Source organism: Artemia franciscana, chromosome 15 (genome assembly GCF_032884065.1).
Source record: "Artemia franciscana chromosome 15, ASM3288406v1, whole genome shotgun sequence".
Taxonomy (NCBI): Eukaryota; Metazoa; Arthropoda; class Branchiopoda; order Anostraca; family Artemiidae; genus Artemia; species Artemia franciscana.
The window spans coordinates 34672042-34692909 of NC_088877.1; the positions used below are offsets into that span (position 1 = coordinate 34672042).

At 33.7% G+C, this 20868-nt stretch overlaps 1 protein-coding gene across 3 annotated transcripts in view; it reads left to right on the forward strand.

Annotated features, from left to right (window-relative positions):
- The window catches only part of LOC136036398 (transcription initiation factor TFIID subunit 1-like), a 129984-nt gene that overhangs the window by 4846 nt on the left and 104270 nt on the right, over positions 1–20868 (forward strand). For all 3 annotated transcript variants that reach the window (XM_065718593.1, XM_065718594.1, XM_065718595.1), the window contains exons 2-4: positions 5273–5527; positions 12281–12543; positions 15368–15613. In XM_065718593.1, coding sequence (XP_065574665.1) covers positions 5273–5527; positions 12281–12543; positions 15368–15613 — 764 coding nt within the window. The remainder of the gene's footprint in view (positions 1–5272; positions 5528–12280; positions 12544–15367; positions 15614–20868) is intronic.

A 20868-nucleotide genomic window follows, 5' to 3' on the forward strand; every position in this document is an offset into this window, starting at 1 on the left:
TGTTTGATTAAATTTGTTTTAAGCATTTGAAATTCACTCATGTGAGCGTCTTCACCTCAAAGCAGCCCAGTCTTCAAATGACAGCTAAATCTTTCATTCAGAAAAGGGGCGGATCCAAGGAGGGCACGGGAGCACCCCCCCCCCCATGACATGATGTTGTATTTTTGGTTGGGACTGCTTGCTCTGGTTTGGGCCTGGACGAAAGTAATTTTTCTTTGTAATTGATTTTTAATAGTTGAGTTTTTCATAAATTTTTCAATATTAAGACTGTTTTTTTTTTGTAAACCAGTTTGAAAGAAGATTTTAGTCACTTTGTGCGGTCTTTGTTAAGTTTTACTAATGTCGCATACCGCCAAAAATTATTTAATTAAATTTAGGTTTATCAACGGAATCTGTCCGTATTACTGCAAAAGCCAACTGCAAGGCGAAGATCTTCATTTTGTAGTAACAAGGAGGAGAAATTAAAATCATAACTTCTTTTTACTGTCAAAAATTTGTTTTTGAGCCTGTCTTGCTATGGCACTAAGGCAAAGAAATTGATAGGCCTATCATTACTTTTTTGGTAGTCTGTTTTGGTTTTTTGGGTTTGCTTGTTTTGCAAAGAGGGATGGCTTTTACAACACAGCCTAGTAGTTTTTTAGCGAATTTGTATAATAGAAAATAAATGCATGAGAAGCGCAAAATTTATTAATTTAAGTTTTTGTGAGAAATGATGGCCACTTTACTGCCTATTTTCATCTAATCAAAGCTCCGCATTATACAACATATCACCTCCTCTGTTCATCTTAAAACATTAAAATAAAGGCCAAACTCTTCAATACTTTAGACCATTTCCTCTACCCTACGGCGCGTAATTGTTGAGGTTCCCTTTATTTTGCGGGCATTTTTTTGTTTGCAAGTTTATCTAAGCAACCTATTGTGAACCCCCCCCCCCCAAAGAAAATCCTATATCCACTATTTTCTCTCTGAAAATCCAATTTAAAATAACAAATTTCAAGACATTAAAATGTCTAATAACTAGACAAAGAGCCTGAGTCATAGATCTCAGCAAAGAATATCTAAACAGGTTTTTCGGAAGTGACACAGAAAAAGCAAGTCTCTGACTGAGATCGGGTGCTCGAGAGACCCAGTATTGGGCATGTTGCAATCCAATCAAAAATTCTGCCCGGGAATTAGTCTGTGACTGAGTACCGGTGGGTTTACCCTATTTTTAAAGGTCAGTAAAGGTCAAGCCCCTCTAGAGGGAGAAGGAGTGGAGGTAGTTGCTTCAAAATACCTTCCTGGGACATACTTTAGTCTGTAGATTCATCCCTGAAAGTTTCATTTTCCTAACCTAAACCCTTTCTGAGATAGCAAGAAGTCAATTAACTAGACAAAGCACAACAAAATTGTTTTCAGCTTCATAACTTTGCTCAATCTAATTTATTAGAATTATATATATATATATATATATATATATATATATATGTATATATATATATATATATATATATATATATATATATATATATATATATATATATATATATATATATATATATATATATATATACATATGCCATTGTAGTTGTGTCCCTGTGTCCCACCTGTGATATATATATATATATATATATATATATATATATATATATATATATATATATATATATATATATATATATATATATATATATATATATATATATATATGTATATATACATGTTTTTTAACTACGTAAAACATGCAAATATACAACATTCTTTGCTGTCCCATTGTCTGTGCATATAAGTAGATTGTCAGGCTTACTGACTTTTGAACATGCAACATGTAATTGTCCATGGGAAAAACAATCTGTATTCAGATCTATACCTCTTTATTCTAATGATGTGTCCCTGTGTCCCAGTCATCATTTATATTCCCTGTGTTCTGGTCATCATTTGTGTCCTGGTGTCCCAGTCTGTAATTTCTCTTTGAGTGTCTTGGTTGTCATTTATATTCCCTGTGTCCCAGTGTCCTGGTTGTCATTTGTGTCCTGGTCTGTAATTTCTATTCAAACAATCCCTGTGTCCCAGTCATCATTTATATATCCTGCCTGTGCCCCTGGCGTCCCAGTTGTAGTTGTGTCCTTGTTTCCCAGCCATCATTCATATTCCCTGTGTCCTTGTCATGATTTGTGTCTGGGTGTCCGAGTCTGTAATTACTCTTTGAGGTTCCCAGTCATCATTTATATTCCCTGTGTCCCGGTCGTCATTTGTGTCCTGGTATGTAATTTCATCAGTTGACAAACATGACATCAGTCAACAAACAACTTCATGATGCATACAGCTCAATCCTTATAATGACGTCAGTCGACAAACATGACGTCAGTCAACACACAAACATTACATCACACACACACACACAGACAACTTATTTTTATATATATAGATATATATTAGCTGTTGGGGTGGTGCTTTGTGCCACCCCAACACCTAGTTGGTGGGGGCACTTTGCACCCCCCCCCAAGCCCCCCTGCGCGCGTAAGTTGTTATGCGCCATTGTAGTTGTGTCCCTATGTCCAACCTGTGAATATAGATATATATATATATATATATATATATATATATATATATATATATATATATATATATATATATATATATATATATATATATATATATATATATATATATATATATATATATATATATATATATATATATATATATATATATATATATATATATATGTTTTTAACTACATAAAACTTGCGAATATACAACATTCTTCACTGTCCCATTGTCTGTGCATATAAAAATTGTCAGGTTTACCAACTCTTGAACATGCAACATATAATGGTCCATGGGAAAACAATCTGTATTCAGATCTATACCTCATGATTCTAATGATTGCCCTTGAGCTTTGTTGATGGTGATTGCTAATCAACCATTCCTTGTGTCACCGTTGTCATTTATATATCCCCCTGTGCCCCCTGGCGTCCCCGTTGTAGTTGTGTCCCTGTGTCCCAGTCTTAATTTATATTCCCTGTGTTCCGGTTGTCATTTGTGTCCTGGTGTCCCAGTCTGTGATTTCTCTTTGAGTGTCCTAGACGTCATTTATATTCCTTGTGTCCCGGTCGTCATTTGTGTCCTGGTGTCCCGGTCTGTATATACATTCGTTTTTGAATTGGTCTTTTTTTTAGTTTTTTACCTTTTTTTGTTGTTTTAGTTATACCTCATGATTCTAATGATTGCCCTTGAGCTTTGTTGGTGGTGATTGCTAATCAAACATTCCCTGTGTCCCCGTTGTCATTTATATATCCCCCTGTGCCCCCTGGCGTCCCTGTTGTAGTTGTGTCCCTGTGTCCCGGTCATCATTTATATTCCCTGTGTCCTGGTTGTCATTTGTATCCTGGTGTCCCGGTCTGTATATACATTCGTTTTTGAAATGGTATACGATGAAATAAATTTATGTATTTTTCCCCTTTTTTTCTTTTTAGTTTTTTTTTTGGTTTTTACTTTTCTTTAGTTTTTTTTCTTTTTCGTTTTTTTTTATTTTTATTTTTTTTAGTTTTGTTTTTCTCCTTTATTTTTCCTTTTTTTCTTTTTTAGTTTTTTAGTTTTTTAGCTTTTTTATTTTTTATTAGTTTTTAGTTTTTTTTTTCTTTATTTTTTTTGTAGTTTTTACCTTTTTTTTAGTTATTTTAGTTTTTTTTGTACTTGTGTCCTGGTTGTCATTTATACTCCCTGTGTCCCGGTCATCATTTGTGTCCTGGTGCTTTGTTGATGGTGATTGCTAATCAAACATTCCTTGTGTCCTGGTTGCTTTCTCTTTAAGTGTCCTGGTCATCATTTATATTCCCTATGTGCTGGTGTCCTGGTTGTCATTTGTGTCCTGATGTCCCGGTCTGTAATTTATCCATCAAAAACATGACGTCAGTCAACACACAAACATGATGTCACTTGACAGACACACACACAGAGACAACTTATTTATATATATATATATATATATATATATATATATATATATATATATATATATATATTATGTAGCTCAAAAATTGTTAGAAGCTCATTTTTTGTCAAAAACAATGAATAAGATATATAATCCAGGTTTTGTATTGTCACATTATAATGACAGCTTTGAAAGATGGTGTTAATTCACAAGTAAGCAAAATTATCCTATTTTGAAGTAAAATTTCAACAGTAGTACCTACATTAGCATGCCAAATAATCGGTGCCTTTACTATATAACAACTTATATTCTTATATTCTTATTTACTATAGAACAACTTATAAATCTCCTAATTTTGCCATGTTTACTTTTAGCCCTTTTGTTCCACTTAAAGGTTGTGTTTTCTGAGCCCTAAATATTGTGAAAAAATATCAATGTCTGCAGAAAAAGGTTTTAATAAATTTTAATGGCATAAAATAAACATGGCAAATCTAGATGATTTATTTATTGTTTATTGAATTGGACTATGAAAAATCCATGTCTATGAACTATTTAACTTTAACAAATCTAATCTATAATCAAAGAGTAAGCTTTAAATCAATATTTAACCCTTTTCTAGAGGCTAAGAGAAAATGGTATTATCTTTAAAGGGCCCAAAATTGAATTTCCATGTAATGTGATTCCATTGATAGAACAGCTTTGTTGAAGGTCTTATCCTTGTATGGTATTCCAGACAAACATATTAGTGTTATAATGAGCATATTAGAGTTAATAATGAGCAATTAGTGTTATAATGAAAATAACAGTGCTGCAGTTAAGATAGGAAGTGAAGTTAGCAGCTGGTTTCATATTAAAGTGGGAGTTAAGCAGGGTTGTATTCTAAGCCATTTTAATGGATCATTTTGATGGTCTTTGTCTTAAGGGGTAAAGGAAAGGCAATAGAATAACATGGAATCAAATGGGAGGAAAAACTTTCATGGACTTGGATTATACTAAAGATTTAAGCATCCAAGATGAAAGTGTGAGCGAAATGAAAACTTTTAGAGGTTTTCCAAGTTTAAGGTGCTAGAATAGGTTTGAAAATTAATGTTCAGAAGACTAAGTCACTAAGGCTAGGAACAAGTACAGAGGAAAAGATTACATGGGTAATGTGGATTACACTGTTTGTTATTTATATGTATTGAACCTCTATGGGTTTGAGCATCAGCTTTATTTGAATAAAAAAACAATTAAGGTTTTTTTTTACATAAAGTTGAAGTACAATGTTGAATTTTTCCGATTTTATCCAAAAAAATTTTCCTAATGTTGAATTTTTCAAAACAATTAGCACAGTCTAACGATTTATTCTTTTCATAGATACTATGGGAGAAAGTAGTGATGACGATTTTAAGTCTGACCAATCAGACTTGGAGGAAGAGCTTGAGAACCAGCCAGGGATAAATCTCACTGGATTCCTGTTTGGAAATATTGACAGTAATGGCCAATTAGATGGGGACATTTTTGATGACTCAGCCAAAAAATGTTTAAACTCATTGTCTTCTTTTGGTCTTGGTACCATTGTTAAAGAAGTTGTTGAGGATGAAGTACTGCCAGATGAAGAAACCGAAATTGGTGAGTAAATTTGATTAGTAGAATTGTCAAAATTATAAGCCAAGACAGAAAAACATCTTGATGTCAGTATTCAGTAATTATTCAACCTAGGAATTATGGAAATGAGTTAGGAATATAATCAAAGAGATTTGTGTTAAACAATCTGGTTTTAACAGAATTTATATATCTTGGTGTAAAAGATGATTTAGTAAATTGCATAGATTCAGGGTCGTATCTATGGGTAAGGTACCGAATCTGACCATTTCCTCCCCTTTGCGATTTTTTTTACTTGTAAAAACTTAGCAGAAAATGTTTAGAAACAAATTTTTGATGCGTTTTTAACAGTTTCATTGTATATCCCCCTCCCTTCCCTGAACAAAAATCCTAGATACGTTCTTGCCTGTATTTGTTTCGACTGAGTATTTTTCAAAAGAAAATCAAATGCAAAAATTTTATCCACAAACTATTTCAGAGGAAAGAGAAAAATTACATATAAGACTAAAAATCATCTAAAACTATTTTCAGAAAGAAAGTAAAGAATAAAAACTACTAGTAAAAATTATAAATCCAATCACTCAGATTTTTTTTTCAGAGAAGAAGAAGAGAGAAAAAAAGACAACTAGTAAAGACAAAGATTTCTCCCATAAAAACTTTTTTCCAAGAAAGAGAGAGAAAATAACAAATACAGACTAAAAATTCATAAAATCATGGTTTTTCGTAACCCTTTGAAATACTAATTTGAAGTAGACTAAGTTTGAAGTAATTTAAAGTGAATAATCCTTTCGATATCTTATTCTTAAGAAAAAGAAGGAAAAAAAAACACTAGATAAATGTAACTACAAAATTATTTACTTGTAATATATATTTTTTTCTTTGAAGCTGCTTTAGAAACATTGGTGTCAAACTGTCAATTCATGAAAAATGTGGGGAGGGCTTTTTTTTCTTTTATCTTTTTTTTTGCAGTGCAAATGCCCAGAAAGGGCATTTTTCAATGAATATACCCCCCCCAAATCGAAACATAGGGGGGGGGGGCAAAAACATGCCAGAGGGGTAATTGCCTTCTCTTTGAAAGGAGAATTTCAAATCTTTGAAGGGGGGGGGGGGGGGACTTGATTCAGTGATGTACTTTGATGTACCCCCCTTTACGCTAACGCTCTTTACGCTAGAGTTTTTTTTGTTTTAAAAAGTAGAGTTGTGACAAAGAGACAAACTTTAGCGTAAAGAGCGAGGCGTTGAGGAGGGGACAGCCCCTTTGATATACAGAATAATTTCTGTTCGTTTTAAGTTTTAATTTTGCTCCCTACTTTCAGCTAAAAAAATTAGTTTTTTATTTAATTTCTGAACGTTTTGAATTAATGCAGGTTTTGAATTGAGCTCACAGTACATCAAACAGTTCGTGGTAACAAACTGTAGTAAGGAGCGACCCGGCTCAATAGTAACCAAAACTCTAAAAAAAAGTGGAATTTTGGTACCAATAGCTACATCAAAAGAATCGCATTTTAATGCTGATTTTAAATATATAAGTTTCACCAAGTTTAGTCTTACCCTTCAAAAGTTACGGGCCTGAGAAAATTTGGATTATTTTAGAAAATAGGGGGAAACACCCCCTAAAAGTCATAGAATCTTAACGAAAATCACACCATCAGATTCAGCGTATCAGAGAACCCTACTGTAGAAGTTTCAAGCTCCTATCTACAAAAATGTGGAATTTTATATTTTTTGCCAGAAGGCAGATCACGGATGCGTGTTTATTTGTTTGTTTGTTTTGTTGTTGTTTTTTTTCCCAGGGATGATCGTATCGACCCAGTTGTCCTAGAATGTTGCGAGAGGGCTCATTCTAGCGGAAATAAAAAGTTCTAGTGCCCTTTTTAAGTGACCAAAAAAATTGGAGGGCACCTAGGCCCCCTCCCACGCTAATTATTTTCCCAAAGTCAATGGATCAAAATTCTGAGATAGCCATTTTATTCAGCGTAGTCGAAAAACCTTATAACTATGTCTTTGGGGACGACTTACTCCCCCACAGTCCCCGTGGGAGGGGTTACAAGTTCAAAACTTTGACCAGTGCTTACATATAGTAATGGTTATGGGGAAGTGTACAGGCGTTTTCAGGAGGATTTTCTGGTTGGAGGCCGGGGTTGAGAAGAGGGGGATATGCTGGGGGAACTTTCCATCGAGGAATTTGTCATGGGGGAAGAAAATTTCCATGAAGGGAGCGCAGGATTTACTAGCATTACTTAAAAAAAAACAATGAAAAAATAAATATGAAAAAGTTTTTTTTTCAGCTGGAAGTAAGCAGCAGCATGAAAACTTAAAACGAACAGAAATTATTACCCATATTAGGGGCTCACCTCCTCCTAATACCTCGCTCTTTACGCTAAAGTATTTTTAGCAATTTCAACTATTTATTCTGCGGCTTTTGTGATTCAGGGGTCATTCTTAATGAATTGGGACAAAATTTAAGCTTTAGGGTAAAGAGCGAGGTACTGACGAGGGGGCGAACCCCCTCATATATGTAATAAAAACATGAAAATACAAAAGTTCTTTACGTAAGCTAATTTATAAGTTCGTATAACTTTTACTTATAAAAAGATTCGTAAAAAATTAAAAGTTCTAGTTGCCTTTTTAATTAACCGAAAATCGGAGGGCAACTAGGCTTCCTCCCCCGCTCTTTTTTTCTCAAAATCATTCGATCAAAATTATGAAAATGCCATTTAGCAAAAAAAAAAAAAAATATACAAATTTCGTTTTAATTATTCCTCTGCAGAGAGCCAAAATCAAAACATGCATTGATTCAAAAACGTTCAGAAATTAAATAAAAAAAAAAATTTTTAATGAAAGTAAAGAGCGACATTAAAACTTAAAACAAACAGAAATTACTCCGTATATGAAAGGGGCTTTTCCTTCTCAACGCCCCGCTCTTTACGCTAAAGTTTTTTACTGTTTTAAAATGTAGAGTTAAGAGAAAGATTCAAACTTTAGCGTAAAGAGCGGGGCGTTGAGAAGGAAAATCCCTCTCATATACGGAGTAATTTCTGTTCGTTTTAAGTTTTAATGTCGCTCCTTACTTTTATTTAAAAAATTTGTTTTTTTAATTGAAACAACATTTGCATATTAATTTTACTTTTTTTTTAACCAATAATAACCTCATAATGACCTAAGTTTTTTTTTGTTCCAATTATTTTCGTTTATTTATAAGAATCACAAAGGCTGCTTAATTAGAATTAATTAAACATTAATAGACTAACTAATAGATTAGTTAGTCTATATTAATCTAATAGATTAATAGATTAATGACTATAATTAATTAGACTAACCTCTGTTAAAAGCTGAAAAAAATTAGCGTAAGAACGAGCTATTGAGGAGAGGTAACCCTCCCCCCTCAAATACATAATGCTTTCTGTTTGTATTAAGTTTTAATGCTACTTCTTACATCAAGTTGAAAGAACTTAGTTTTATATTTAATTACTGACCGTTTTTAAATAACATTGGGAAATCCAGTTCCCCCCTCCGTGGAGAACGACCAATGAGGCTGACCAATTTTTATGAAAATGTAAGTCATAATTTGAGCAATTCTCAAATGACTGAAATTAATGAATCAATGAAAGAAAAGGATTGGCTGGAAAATAACACAAACAAATTATTGCTTTTATTAGCCATTATTTTACAAAATTCCAACTTTAGAGTGAGGAGTGAGGTATTGACAAGGGGGTGAACTTCCTCATATACGTAATATGAGCGGGTTCGCCCCCTCGTCAATACCTCGCTCTTTACGCCAAAGTTTGAATTTTGTACTAATTCTTTAAGAATAACCCCTTAAATCATAAAGGTCACTTAATAGGAATAAATAGGTCTTTTGAAATTGCTAAAAATACTTTAGCGTAAACAGCGAGGTATTGATGAGGGGACGAACCTCTCATATACGTAATAATATCCATTCTTTTTAAGTTTTAGTTTTATTTCTTACTTTCAGCCGAGAAAACTTTTTTTTTTAATTTGATGTCTGATTGTTTTTTAAATAATGCTGGGATATCCAGCGTGTACATCCTTGATAGAGATTATCTTCCTTCATGAAAAATTTCTCCTTGGTAAGATCCTCCCACGTAATCCAATCCCCCCCCCCCCCACACTAGAACGTCTATATACTTACTAATAACAAATACTATGTTTAAACCATGGGTAAAGTTCGTAACTTGCAGCCCTTCTCCCGGGGACTGTGGGGGATTAAATTGTCCTCAAAGACATAATTATTAGATATTTTGACTATGCTGAACAAAATGGCGATCTCAAAATTTTGATCAGATAACTTTGGGGAAAACTGATTGTGGGATGGGGCCTAGTTGCCCTTCATTTTTTTAGTTGCTTGGAAAGGGCACTAGAAGTTTTAATTTCCATATGACTGACACCTATCGAAATATTATAGGACCATTGGGTCTATACGATCACCCTTAGGAAAAACAGAAAACAAATGAGCACGCATCCTTGATCTTTCTTCTGGCAAAAAAAAAACAAAATTCTACATATGTGTAGATAGGAGCTTGAATCCTCTACATTAGGGTTCTCTGATATGCTGAATCTGATGGTGTAATTTGCATTAAGATTGTATGACTTTAGAAGGTGTTTCTCCCTTTTTTTCGAAAATAAGGCAAATTTTCTCAGGCTCGCAACTTTTGATGGGTAGAACTAAAATTAATAAAGCTTAAATATTTAAAATCAGCATAAAGATCTGATTCTTTTGGTCTATCTATTGGTTTCAAAGTTCCATTTTTTAGAGTTTCGGTTATTATTGAGCTGGGTCGCTCCTTACTTACAGTTCGTTACCATAAACCATTCGATCGTCATTTCAAGTTTTCTGTCTCACTTAATTATGATAGGTTTACTTTGTTGGTGATTACCGGTCTTTCAGAAGAGATACATTGCCTTTCTACTAAGGGGAAAAAGATTCATATACTTCCTGACTGCCATCAAGATACAACAGCCTTTGATTATGAGAACTTGATCTAATTCTCAGGCCTCATTGGTCTAAATTCTTTTTATCTATTTATAATTTATATATTCATTTATGGTGGCATTCAGTCATCTTGATAAATCAACTTAGTTTATCTTATCATTCATTGATCTATAAGAAACTACTTTCTGCTTCATTTATCTATTTCTTGATTTATAATTTATCTATAAACATTACTTTCAGCTTCACCTAGTTTATTCATTTGTCTATTTTCTTATAAATCATTTATCTTTTCATTTGTCTTGATTCATTTTTATGGCACTTTGTATTTACCAAGTGACATATAGCGATTGCAAAATCTGTCGGTCTGTCTGTCCTGTTTTTGCTTATCACTAGCTTACCACTTCCAGATACGCTAGGACGATGAAATTTGGCAGGCATATCAGGGAACAGACCAGATTAAATTATAAATAGTCGTTTCCTCGATTCGACTATCTAGGGGGGGGGGGAGTGGGGGACGGTTAATTCGGAAAAATTAGAAAAAATTAGGTATTTTAACTTACGAACGGGTGATCGGGTCTTATTGAAATTTCATATTTAGAAGAACCTTATAACTCAGATCTCTTATTTTAAATCCCGACAAGATCAAGTATCATGGGGGGAAATCTTGGAAAACGCTTAGAGTGGAGAGATCAGGATGAAACTTAGTGGGAAGAATTAGCAAAAGTCCGAGATACTTGACTGACAAAACTGGAGTGGATCCGCTCTCTATGGGGGAGTTGGAGGTGGAGGGGGGGGTTGGTAATTCGGAAAAATGAGGTAGTTGTAACTTACGAACGGGTGATCCGATCTTAATGAAATGTGATATTTAGAAGGATCTTGTGCTTCAGAGCTCTTATTTTGAATCTTGATCAGATCCGATGACATTGAGGGAGTTGGAGGGGGAAACCGGAAATCTTGGAAAACGTGAAACTTGAGGTATCTTTATCTTAGGAATGGGTAATTGGATCTTAATGAGACTTGATATATATATAAAAGATATTTTGTCTCAAATGCTCCATTTTCAATTTGAATTGGATCCGGGGACATAGTGGGCTGGAGGAGAGAAACAGAAATCTTGGAAACCGGAGATCTTCGAAAACCCTTAGAGTGGAGAGATCGAGATGAAACTTGATGGGAAGAATAAGCAGAAGTTCTAGATGCGAGATTGACATAATTGGAACGGATTCGCTCTTTCGGGGGATTTGGCGAGTTCGGTGCTTCTGGTTGTGTTAGAATGATGAAAATTGGTTGGCGTGTCAGGGACCTGCACAAAATGACTGGATAACAGTCGTTTACCCGATTCGACCATCTGAGGGGCTGGAGGGAGAGGAGAAATTGAAAAAATGAGGTATTTTTATCTTACGAATGGGTGATCGGATCTTTTTGAAATTGTATATTTAGAAGGACCTCGTGTCTCAGAGCTCTTATTTTAAACCCTGACCTTATCTGGTTATATAGGGGGAGTTGGAGAGGGAAACAGGAAATCTTGGAAAACGCTTAGAGTGGCGAGATCGGGATGAAACTTGGTGGGAAGTATAAACGCAAGTCCTAGATACATTTATTTAAATTCTATTTATCTATTTATAATTTTTATGTTCATTTATCGTGTCATTCAGTCGTCTGTATTTAGTTATCTGTAAAAAAAAGCTTTGTTTATCATGTCATTCTTTTAGCTATAAGACACTACTTTTTGCTTCATTTATCTATTCCTTGGATTATCGTTTATCTATAAATACAAAAATCTTCTTCCATTTGATTCTATTTTACATTATTGTTCTGTTTTCTAGGTGACAAATCACCTAGTGCCATTGATTATTTTGACATAATTGAAGTAGCAGAAGATTGTTCAGTGGAAGAGTCAGAAGCTGATGAAGTTTGCTTACCAAAAAATGACTCTGTTTTAATGCCACCCCCTCTTCATCGTGACACTCTTAGTAACAATGGAGATTATCAAAATAGGAAAATAATCACCCCTTTGGCTGCTATGCTACCTTCAAAGTATGCTGATATAGATGTCAACGAAATCTTCCCTGATTTCAAACCAGATAAAGTGAGTTCCTCATGGGTCCGTCAAGATTTTTTTTATCGATATACATTTAACTTGTATTTTGTATTCATTTTCTTCACTTGGATTCATTTTCTTCGTCATGGGCCTTTCAAAATTTTTTTTATTAATATACATTTTCATTTTTACTGTTGAATTCATTTTATAAGTTTTTTCAGTTCATTTTCTTCCTCATGGTCCTTGAAAAAGTGCTTTTATTGGCAGGTTTATTTATTTTTTCTCAACAACAATAGGCTAAGTAAAAAAATAAATAAATAAATTTAATAAAAAATAACATGAACATCCCCGTAAAAGGTGCCCTGTGCTATAGTGTAAGAAAACATATGTTTACTTATTAAAAAATAAAAAAATAAAATAGAACAAAAAATATTAATAAAAAGAAAAGAAAAATAAAAATAAAATCGATTCTTCAGCTCGCCATAATATAGAGGAAACTATAAAAAAAATAATTAAATGCTTAATTCTAGTCAGAAAGTCTACAGTATATATTACAAAAAAAGAAAATAGAAAAGAACTGCTAGTTAAGGATTACGTTTCCTGTGTTAGTTTTGGTATGTTATTTTTCTGCTGTCTCTTCAAGTCATCACACTTCAAGTCATCAAATGCTACCAAAAAATCTTTCAATAAAAAATCTCGCCATCCCCGTAGGTAACGGCGTCCTCCTCTGACAGGAAACCTTTCATACTGTGGCTGTTTCTTAACTCACCTCAAAACTTTTCGGGATGGTGGCCCTACGTGTCTCCTTTAAAACAAATAAAAGTAAATAAAAAAAAATCAAAACAAACTAATTAAATTTATTATATTAAAAAAAAAAAATCCGAAATGATCTGTCATTGTAACCTTTTTTTTTTAAATTCACCAAATATTTACCAACAAATCACAAAAACATCGAAGAAACTTATAGTGATACCACTTTTCAACTCTATCTTTTCATTCTGTCTGTTTTCAGCACTCTCTGATTTTAATGTTTTCTCATAAAACGAGAGTTTTCTTTATCTTTTGATAGCTGAGATTCAGCTTTATGTAGTTTCCCAATGAAATTTGTTTTCAAGTAATTTTCAAGGAGAAAAATACTGAAGGTGTAAAAAAACTAGCATAAATAGCTGCTAAAAAGCTTCATGGCCTATATACAAACGTAAAACATACGTTTATTCATTTAAAGTAAAAACAAAACTAACACAGAGCAGACAGTAAAGAGAAAGGAAACGGAAAGAAAAAGAAGAATTAGAGAGCAATTTTCAAAGTTACCATAATAAAAAGGAACTCATAGGAAGTGCAGTTAAATGATTTATTCTTGTCAGAAATACTAAATTACCAGAAAAAGCAACAGAAAGAATAAACAAATAGCATACTATTTATGATTTATGTTCTCTGTGAGAGCTTTGGTATGTAATTTATCTGCTATGTTATTTTGCTGTTAAATGACATACATTTATGCTCAATGTGAAAGCTCTAGTACGTTATTTTTCTCTTTATGACATATATTAATGTTCAATATGAAGGCATTGGTATGTTATTTTTCTGTAGTTTATTATTTTAATTTTGACGTAAAACGATAATTTTGCTCTTGTCAGCTGAGGCTCAGTTTTATTTATCTACCCTGTTGTTATATTTTATAAAGTGAAAAATATGTTGAAAAGTCTTCACAAATTCATGATAATACGGCATTTTCAACATATTTCAAGAAAGTTTAGATAATTCTCTAAAAGAAACAGTTGTAGGTATAGAAGGGAATGGGAAGCAAGATAAGAACAGGCTGGAAACGACCCGAGGGGGGCGGAATCTAGGTTGGGATCTGGGTTTTGTTGGGGAAATTTGTTCCGTGCGAGGGATTGTCTTTACATTAAGAAAAACGGAGGCGCAAACCTGGCTCTCCTGATATTAAATTTTTCTAACAAGGAAGGAAAAATAAACCTTAAAATTCATGAAATAATGGGTAAAATTTTAAATTAAGTCAATGAGAAAATATATATAATCTATAAATACTGGTAAAAGATTTTGGCTTCGCTTCTGAAAGCCTGTGAAATCTTTGCTTCTGAAGTCAATAGGATCAGCCAGACAGGAAGCTTAGAAAGGAAGGATAAGCTTTGTATGTCCAGCCATCGTGGAAAGCTTTGCCAGTTTCAAAAGGCTCGTACACCTTCAGGCAAATAGAGAGTGAAAGCTTTCTTCAAGATTCTTGGAGTTATATTAATATAACTTTAATCACTTTTTTCTTTCAAATTGAGAACAGCTCAAAGAGTCTTTGTAAAGGATAAAGCCCTTTTTTCTACAAAGAATGTTCAAAAATTCAAAAAAAAGTAATTGTCAAAAGTGCACATCACCAATATCGTAGAGGACCAGAAACCAAGCAATACGAGTTACACCATGATATTTAATCACACAAGTTGTATCTGGTGCAAAACTTTTCAGTAGTCAGGATAAGTAACCAAGCAATTAACTGGGTATGCAATGATATTTAATCATACAAGTTGTGTTTGGTGCCACTTCTTCTAAAAAGAAATAAAAGGTACAAAAGGAGTTACATTGCTCGTACTTCAAAATAAGCAATGCTTTTGAGGTGAATATAATTAAAGAAGTAAAGATTAACGGTTATACTATGAAGAATATGCGATGATATATTAAATATATAAACTGATGCGATTTAGAATCCACTTTTCTTCTCTTGTCGCGTCTTTTCTATTGAGCTCTTTCGTTTTCTAGGTTCTTAGATTTCTTTTCAATTCTTTTCTTTTCGTTTTTTTTGCATTTCTTTTCGGTTTTAGGAGATTTCTTCGCATCTTTTCTATTGAGATATTTCGGTTTTTAGGTTCTTAGATTTTCAAAGCTCTTTGGTCCTGGGAAACCCAGTAGCTTACCTCAAATATGGAGACACGTAAGGAAACGTCAGAAAAGATGGAAAGCTGAAGAATCTCGAAAAAGAAAAGAAAAAACGGATGAGGGGGAACAGGAAAAAGGGAACGAAGAAGAGGATGATGAGCAAAATCTGAACAAAGGATGGGATTTCAATTTTGGACCCTCGCCTGTTCCTCAACAAGTTCGAGAAGACTCGTCAGTGAGTAAAATCAATTGAAAATACGTATATTCCTATGAAATTTAAATTTAAAATAATATAAGGTGTAACCATTCTGTTTTTGTGCCGCCTTTTAAAGTGCCACCTCAAATAAAACAGCATTTAAGTACTCTTCTGCAATGTAAAATATGTTTTTTGCAATAAAATACTGTATTGTATTGTATCAGATTAACGACCCTTTTTGATTACTAAGGTCCCTTTGTCTGTTTATACGATAATTACGATTTAGAATACTTGCCCGTTTTTATATGTGCATAAAATATGACTTTACGGTCATTGCGATTTGAAATATATATATAAATATAATTTATTCGTTAATGATATTTCTAAGTTCAAAATACATAAATACATAAAACATTCTTAAGGATATTTAATACTTATGATATTTATTATTAAGATATTGATTGTTTGAAATATTTATATGAAACAAGAGTTCAAAATACCATTATGTACAAAAACCCTTTGTTTAATATGTTAAATATTGAAAATATTTATTTTTAAGTTATTTAATAAAGTCTAAGCTCAAAATACCATTAAATACACAAGTCTTGTTTAATATATTTTTTTATTTATGATATTTTGTAGGATATCTATTATTTAAGATATCTCTGTGAGATCATTATTCGAAGAACAAAAGCCTATGTTCGGATATTTACCATTTATGATATTGAAATATTCATTATTAAGATGTTTATCCTTAAGATATTTATATTAAATCATAGCTCCTAATACAATTCAGTATAAAACCCTATGTTCAGTGTGAAGTAAAAACACGCTCAACCGCATTTACATTTAGCCTATAGGACTCAAAATGTGTTAATTCTCATAAAATGGGATTTTTGCGATCGATGTAAATTTGTAGTGATGGGACGTTTATTTGCATAAAATCATCGTTTTAAGTAACATTTGGGGGCCACCTTTAGGCTTCGGTGTAAAATAATATTTAAACACTTTTATAGTTAACAAAATCTTAAAAAATGGAAGCCTAACGACTCTTTACTATAGGCAACGCTATAATGCTGCCTCTGATTTATTGCTATTATTATTTATTTTTTTAGGTACTTCATATGGAAGGGGTGGTCGTATAAACTTTGGAGGAGGCTCATTCGATTTGAAATTAGAAATTCTAGTGCCCTTTTTAAGAGTAAAAAGTGATTGAAGGACATCTATGCCCCCCTCCACGTCCTCTTTTCTCCAGATGCACCCAATCGAAATTTTGTGAGCCATTTTGTTTAAATAGTCCAAAACTCAAATAACTCTACTTCCGGGGCTAATAAAACCCCCCACTGACGGGGGCAAGGTTGAAAGCTATGCAAGTTATCCCTTGTTAACACATAAGGTTTTTTATGGAAGGGGTGGTTATTAAAACTTTGGAGGGAGCTCATTCGATAGGAAATCAAAAGCTCTAGATCTCTTTTTAATGGTCCCAAATGATCGAAAGGCAACCAGTCCCCCCCTACACAACGCCCCTTTTCTCAGAATGCATCCGGTCAAAATTGCCATCAAGTTTGAGAACTCCCTCCCTCCAAGCCCTTGGGGTAAGGGCTGTAAGTTATGCAAGCTGCCCATTGTCAACGTATAAGATGTTTATGGAAAGGGTGGTCGAAAAAACGATACAAAAGGAGGAGGCTCATTAAATAGAGAGTTGTTTAATTGCTCATTTGGAAAGAAATTGATGGGATTAAAAATGTTTTGTAACTAAAAAAGCTTTTTAAGATATAATCAATTTTTTCAGAAAAACTACATTTTTATGGCACTTGGTATTAACCAAGTGACATATAGCAATCGCAAATTCTGTCGGTCTGTCTGTCTGTCTGTCGGTCGGTCCCAGTTTTGCTAATTTAGGCGCTTCCAGGTAAGCTAGGACGATGAAATTTGGCAGGCGTATCAGGGACCGGTCCAGATTAAATTAGAAATAGTTGTTTTCTCGATTTGACCATCTGGGGGGTGGGGGGCCCGTTAGTTCGGAAAAATGGAAAAATTGAAGTATTTTAGCTTACGAACGGATGATCAGATCATAATGAAATTTGATGTTTGGAAGGATATCATGTCTCAGAGCCGTTATTTTAAATCTTGAGCGGATCCGGTGACATTGGGGGGGAAGTTGGGAGGGAAAACCTAAAATCTTGGAAAACCCTTAGAGGGATCAGGATGAAACGTGGTGGGAAAAATAAGCACAAGTCCTAGATACATGATTTACATAACTTGAACGGATCTGCTCTCTTTGGGGTAGTTGGGGAAGGGGGATTTATTCTGAAAAATTAGAAAAAATGAGGTATTTTTAACTTGCGAACGGGTGATCGGATCTCAATGAAATTTGATATTCAGAAGGATATCGTGTCTCAGAGCTCTTATTTTAATTCTGGACCGGATCAGGTGACATTGGGGGGGGGGAGTTGGGAGGGGGAAACCTAAAATCTTGGAAAACACTTAGAGTGGAGGGATCGGGATGAAACTTGGTGGGAAAAATAAGCAAAAGTCGTAGATACATGATTGACATAATCGGAACAGATCCGCTCTCTTTGGGGTAGTTGGGGGGGGGGGGGGTTATTACTGAAAAATCAGAAAAATGAGGTATTTTTAACTTACGAACGGGTGATCGGATCTCAATGAAATTTGATATTTAGGAGGATATCGTGTTTCAAAGCTCTTTTTTTAAATCCCAACCGCATCTGGTGACTAAACTAGTAACAAACAACAAAGATAGTAACAAACAAACTAACAACAACAAAATTATGAAAATTGAAACTAACTTAACTATTCTGTTTTTCTCTATCATAGAATAATATTCTATCTCTATTTATTGGAAGACTAATCTAATATTTAAAATTTAATCTTTTTAAATTTAATCTTGCAATAAGTAGAGACACAGGGAATTTAAATATTGACCCAAAATATGATTGTCTTTTGAAAAATGAACCAATAGTCAATAAGGGAATTAAAATTTTACACCATCACCAGGGGACAAGATTACATATTAATTACATAAACTAAGTTAACTTAGTTTCAATTTTCATAGTTCTATGTCAGTTGCTTTGATGTCCTCAAAGAAGGAACTCTAATAGCATCTTTTCCCTACGTGAATCAGTAGCGACAATTGTATTTATTTATTATTGGTGTTTTATTTGTTTTTAGTTTAGTATTTTTCTTTTTATCTTGTGCTGAGGACGCCTAGTTTCGATACAGGCGAAATATCCACGTTATTCTAGTCTTTTCTCTCAACTGATGCAGTCTCGTTTGAGTTTTTTTTTTGTGGAGTTTTATCTCTCTTTATTGTTTGTTGTCATGTCTGACCAGTTCGACTTAAGAACTTTCATATAGCTAGTAATTGCAAAAATATTTGAATACATTTTGACAAGGGATTACAACCATTCAAAAACCTTTAAAAAAAACAGCTATTGAGCTATGTCGTGCTCTTTGCTCTATTGTGGAATAGAGCACAGTCAAATTCTACAAGTCAAATTCTTGACTTGCTTGTATAACTACAAGGTCATTCATGCATATATAACCAGCTTCTATGCGTCCTCTAAGGCCTGCTGTTCCAAATTGAATTCTATATTACAGTAATTTCTCCAAGGTTTTGTAATCATTTATCGCTAAGCGATATTAGCGTTAATCACAACGCTAAAGTTTGACTGTCATAGTTCTACTTTTTAAAACAATAAAAAACTTTAGCGTAGATAGCGAGGCGTTGAGTAGGGGACAACCCCTTTCATATACAGAACAATTTCTGTTCGTTTAAAGTTTTAATGTCTCTCCTTACTTGCAGTTAAAAAAAAACTTGTTTTTTTATTTAATTTTCTGAACGTTTTTGAATTAATACATGTTTTGATTTTGGCTCATCGCACATGAATAATCAAAACGCAATTTGGCCATTATTTTTTTTTTTGCTAAATAGCTTTCTCATAATTTTAATCGGACGATTTTGATCAAACAAAGAGGCGAGGGAGGAGGCCCATTTTCCCTCCAATTTTTTGGTTACTTAAAAAGGCAACTAGAACTTTAATTTTTTTACGAACGTTTTGTTCAAATAGTTTAAATTACTAAAAATACTGTTAGCGTAAAGAACGAGGTATTGTGGAGGAGACGAACACCCTTATATACGTAATATTTTCTGTTCGTTTTAAGTTTTGAAGCTGCTTATTACTTCCAGTTGAAAAAATCATTTATTTTCTCATTATTTTTTTTTTAAATAATGCCAGAAAATCTTCTTGAAAATTCTCTTCCCTCATGATAAATTCCTCCATGGAAATATCCTCCCACGTAACCCCCTCCCCACTCCTACTCCAACGCGAAAAGTCCCCCTGCAAACGTCTCTACACTTCATAATAACCATTACTGTATTTAAATAACGGTCAAAGTTTGTAACTTGCAGCCCCTACCCCAGGGACTGTGGGGGATGAAGTTGTCCCCAAAGACATGGTTATTAGGTTTTCGACTCAGCTGAACAGAATGGCTATCTCAAAATTTTGATCTGGTGATTTTTGGGAAAAATGGTTATGGGACCATTTTTTGGTCACTTAAAAATTGCACTAGAACTGTTAATTTCTTCGAGAACAAGCCCTCTCAGGGCATTCTAAGACCACTGGGTCGATACGATCACCCCTGGAAAAACGACAACAAACAAACAAATAAGCGCGCATCCGTGATCTGCCTTCTGGCAAAAAATACAAAATTCCACATTTTTGTAGATAGGAGCTGGAAACTTCTACAGAAGGGTTCTTTGATACGCTGAATCTGATGGTGTGATTTTGTTAAGATTCTGTTTCTTTTAGGGGGTGTTTCTCCCTATTTTTTAAAATAAGGCAAATTTGCTCAGGCTTATAATCTTTGATGGGTAAGATGGGTAATTCCGTTTTTGGGGGGTTTTGGTTACTATTGAGCCGGGTCGCTCCTTACTACACTTCGTTACCACGAACTGTTTGATTTTCTAGAGTAGACATTGTAATATTAAAAAATAAATTTGGTCCATTGCAACCGTCAAAAGTAACTTGTCCTAGTAGAGATGGATTTTTATAAATTAAAGTATGAAAGAACAGTGAACTGTTTTGAAATACTAAGATAAAAACTTGGATCAAGGTATCTCTTGACAAATTAGGCCTCTATTGTTTGTGGATTGAAGGGAACGGACCCGAAAACACACAATGCCTTCCAGAAATTATGCAGAGATTGAAAGACCAAAAGATACAAGAGCGGGGTTGTTTAGTACGTTCGTCGGAAACACTGAAAGAATATAG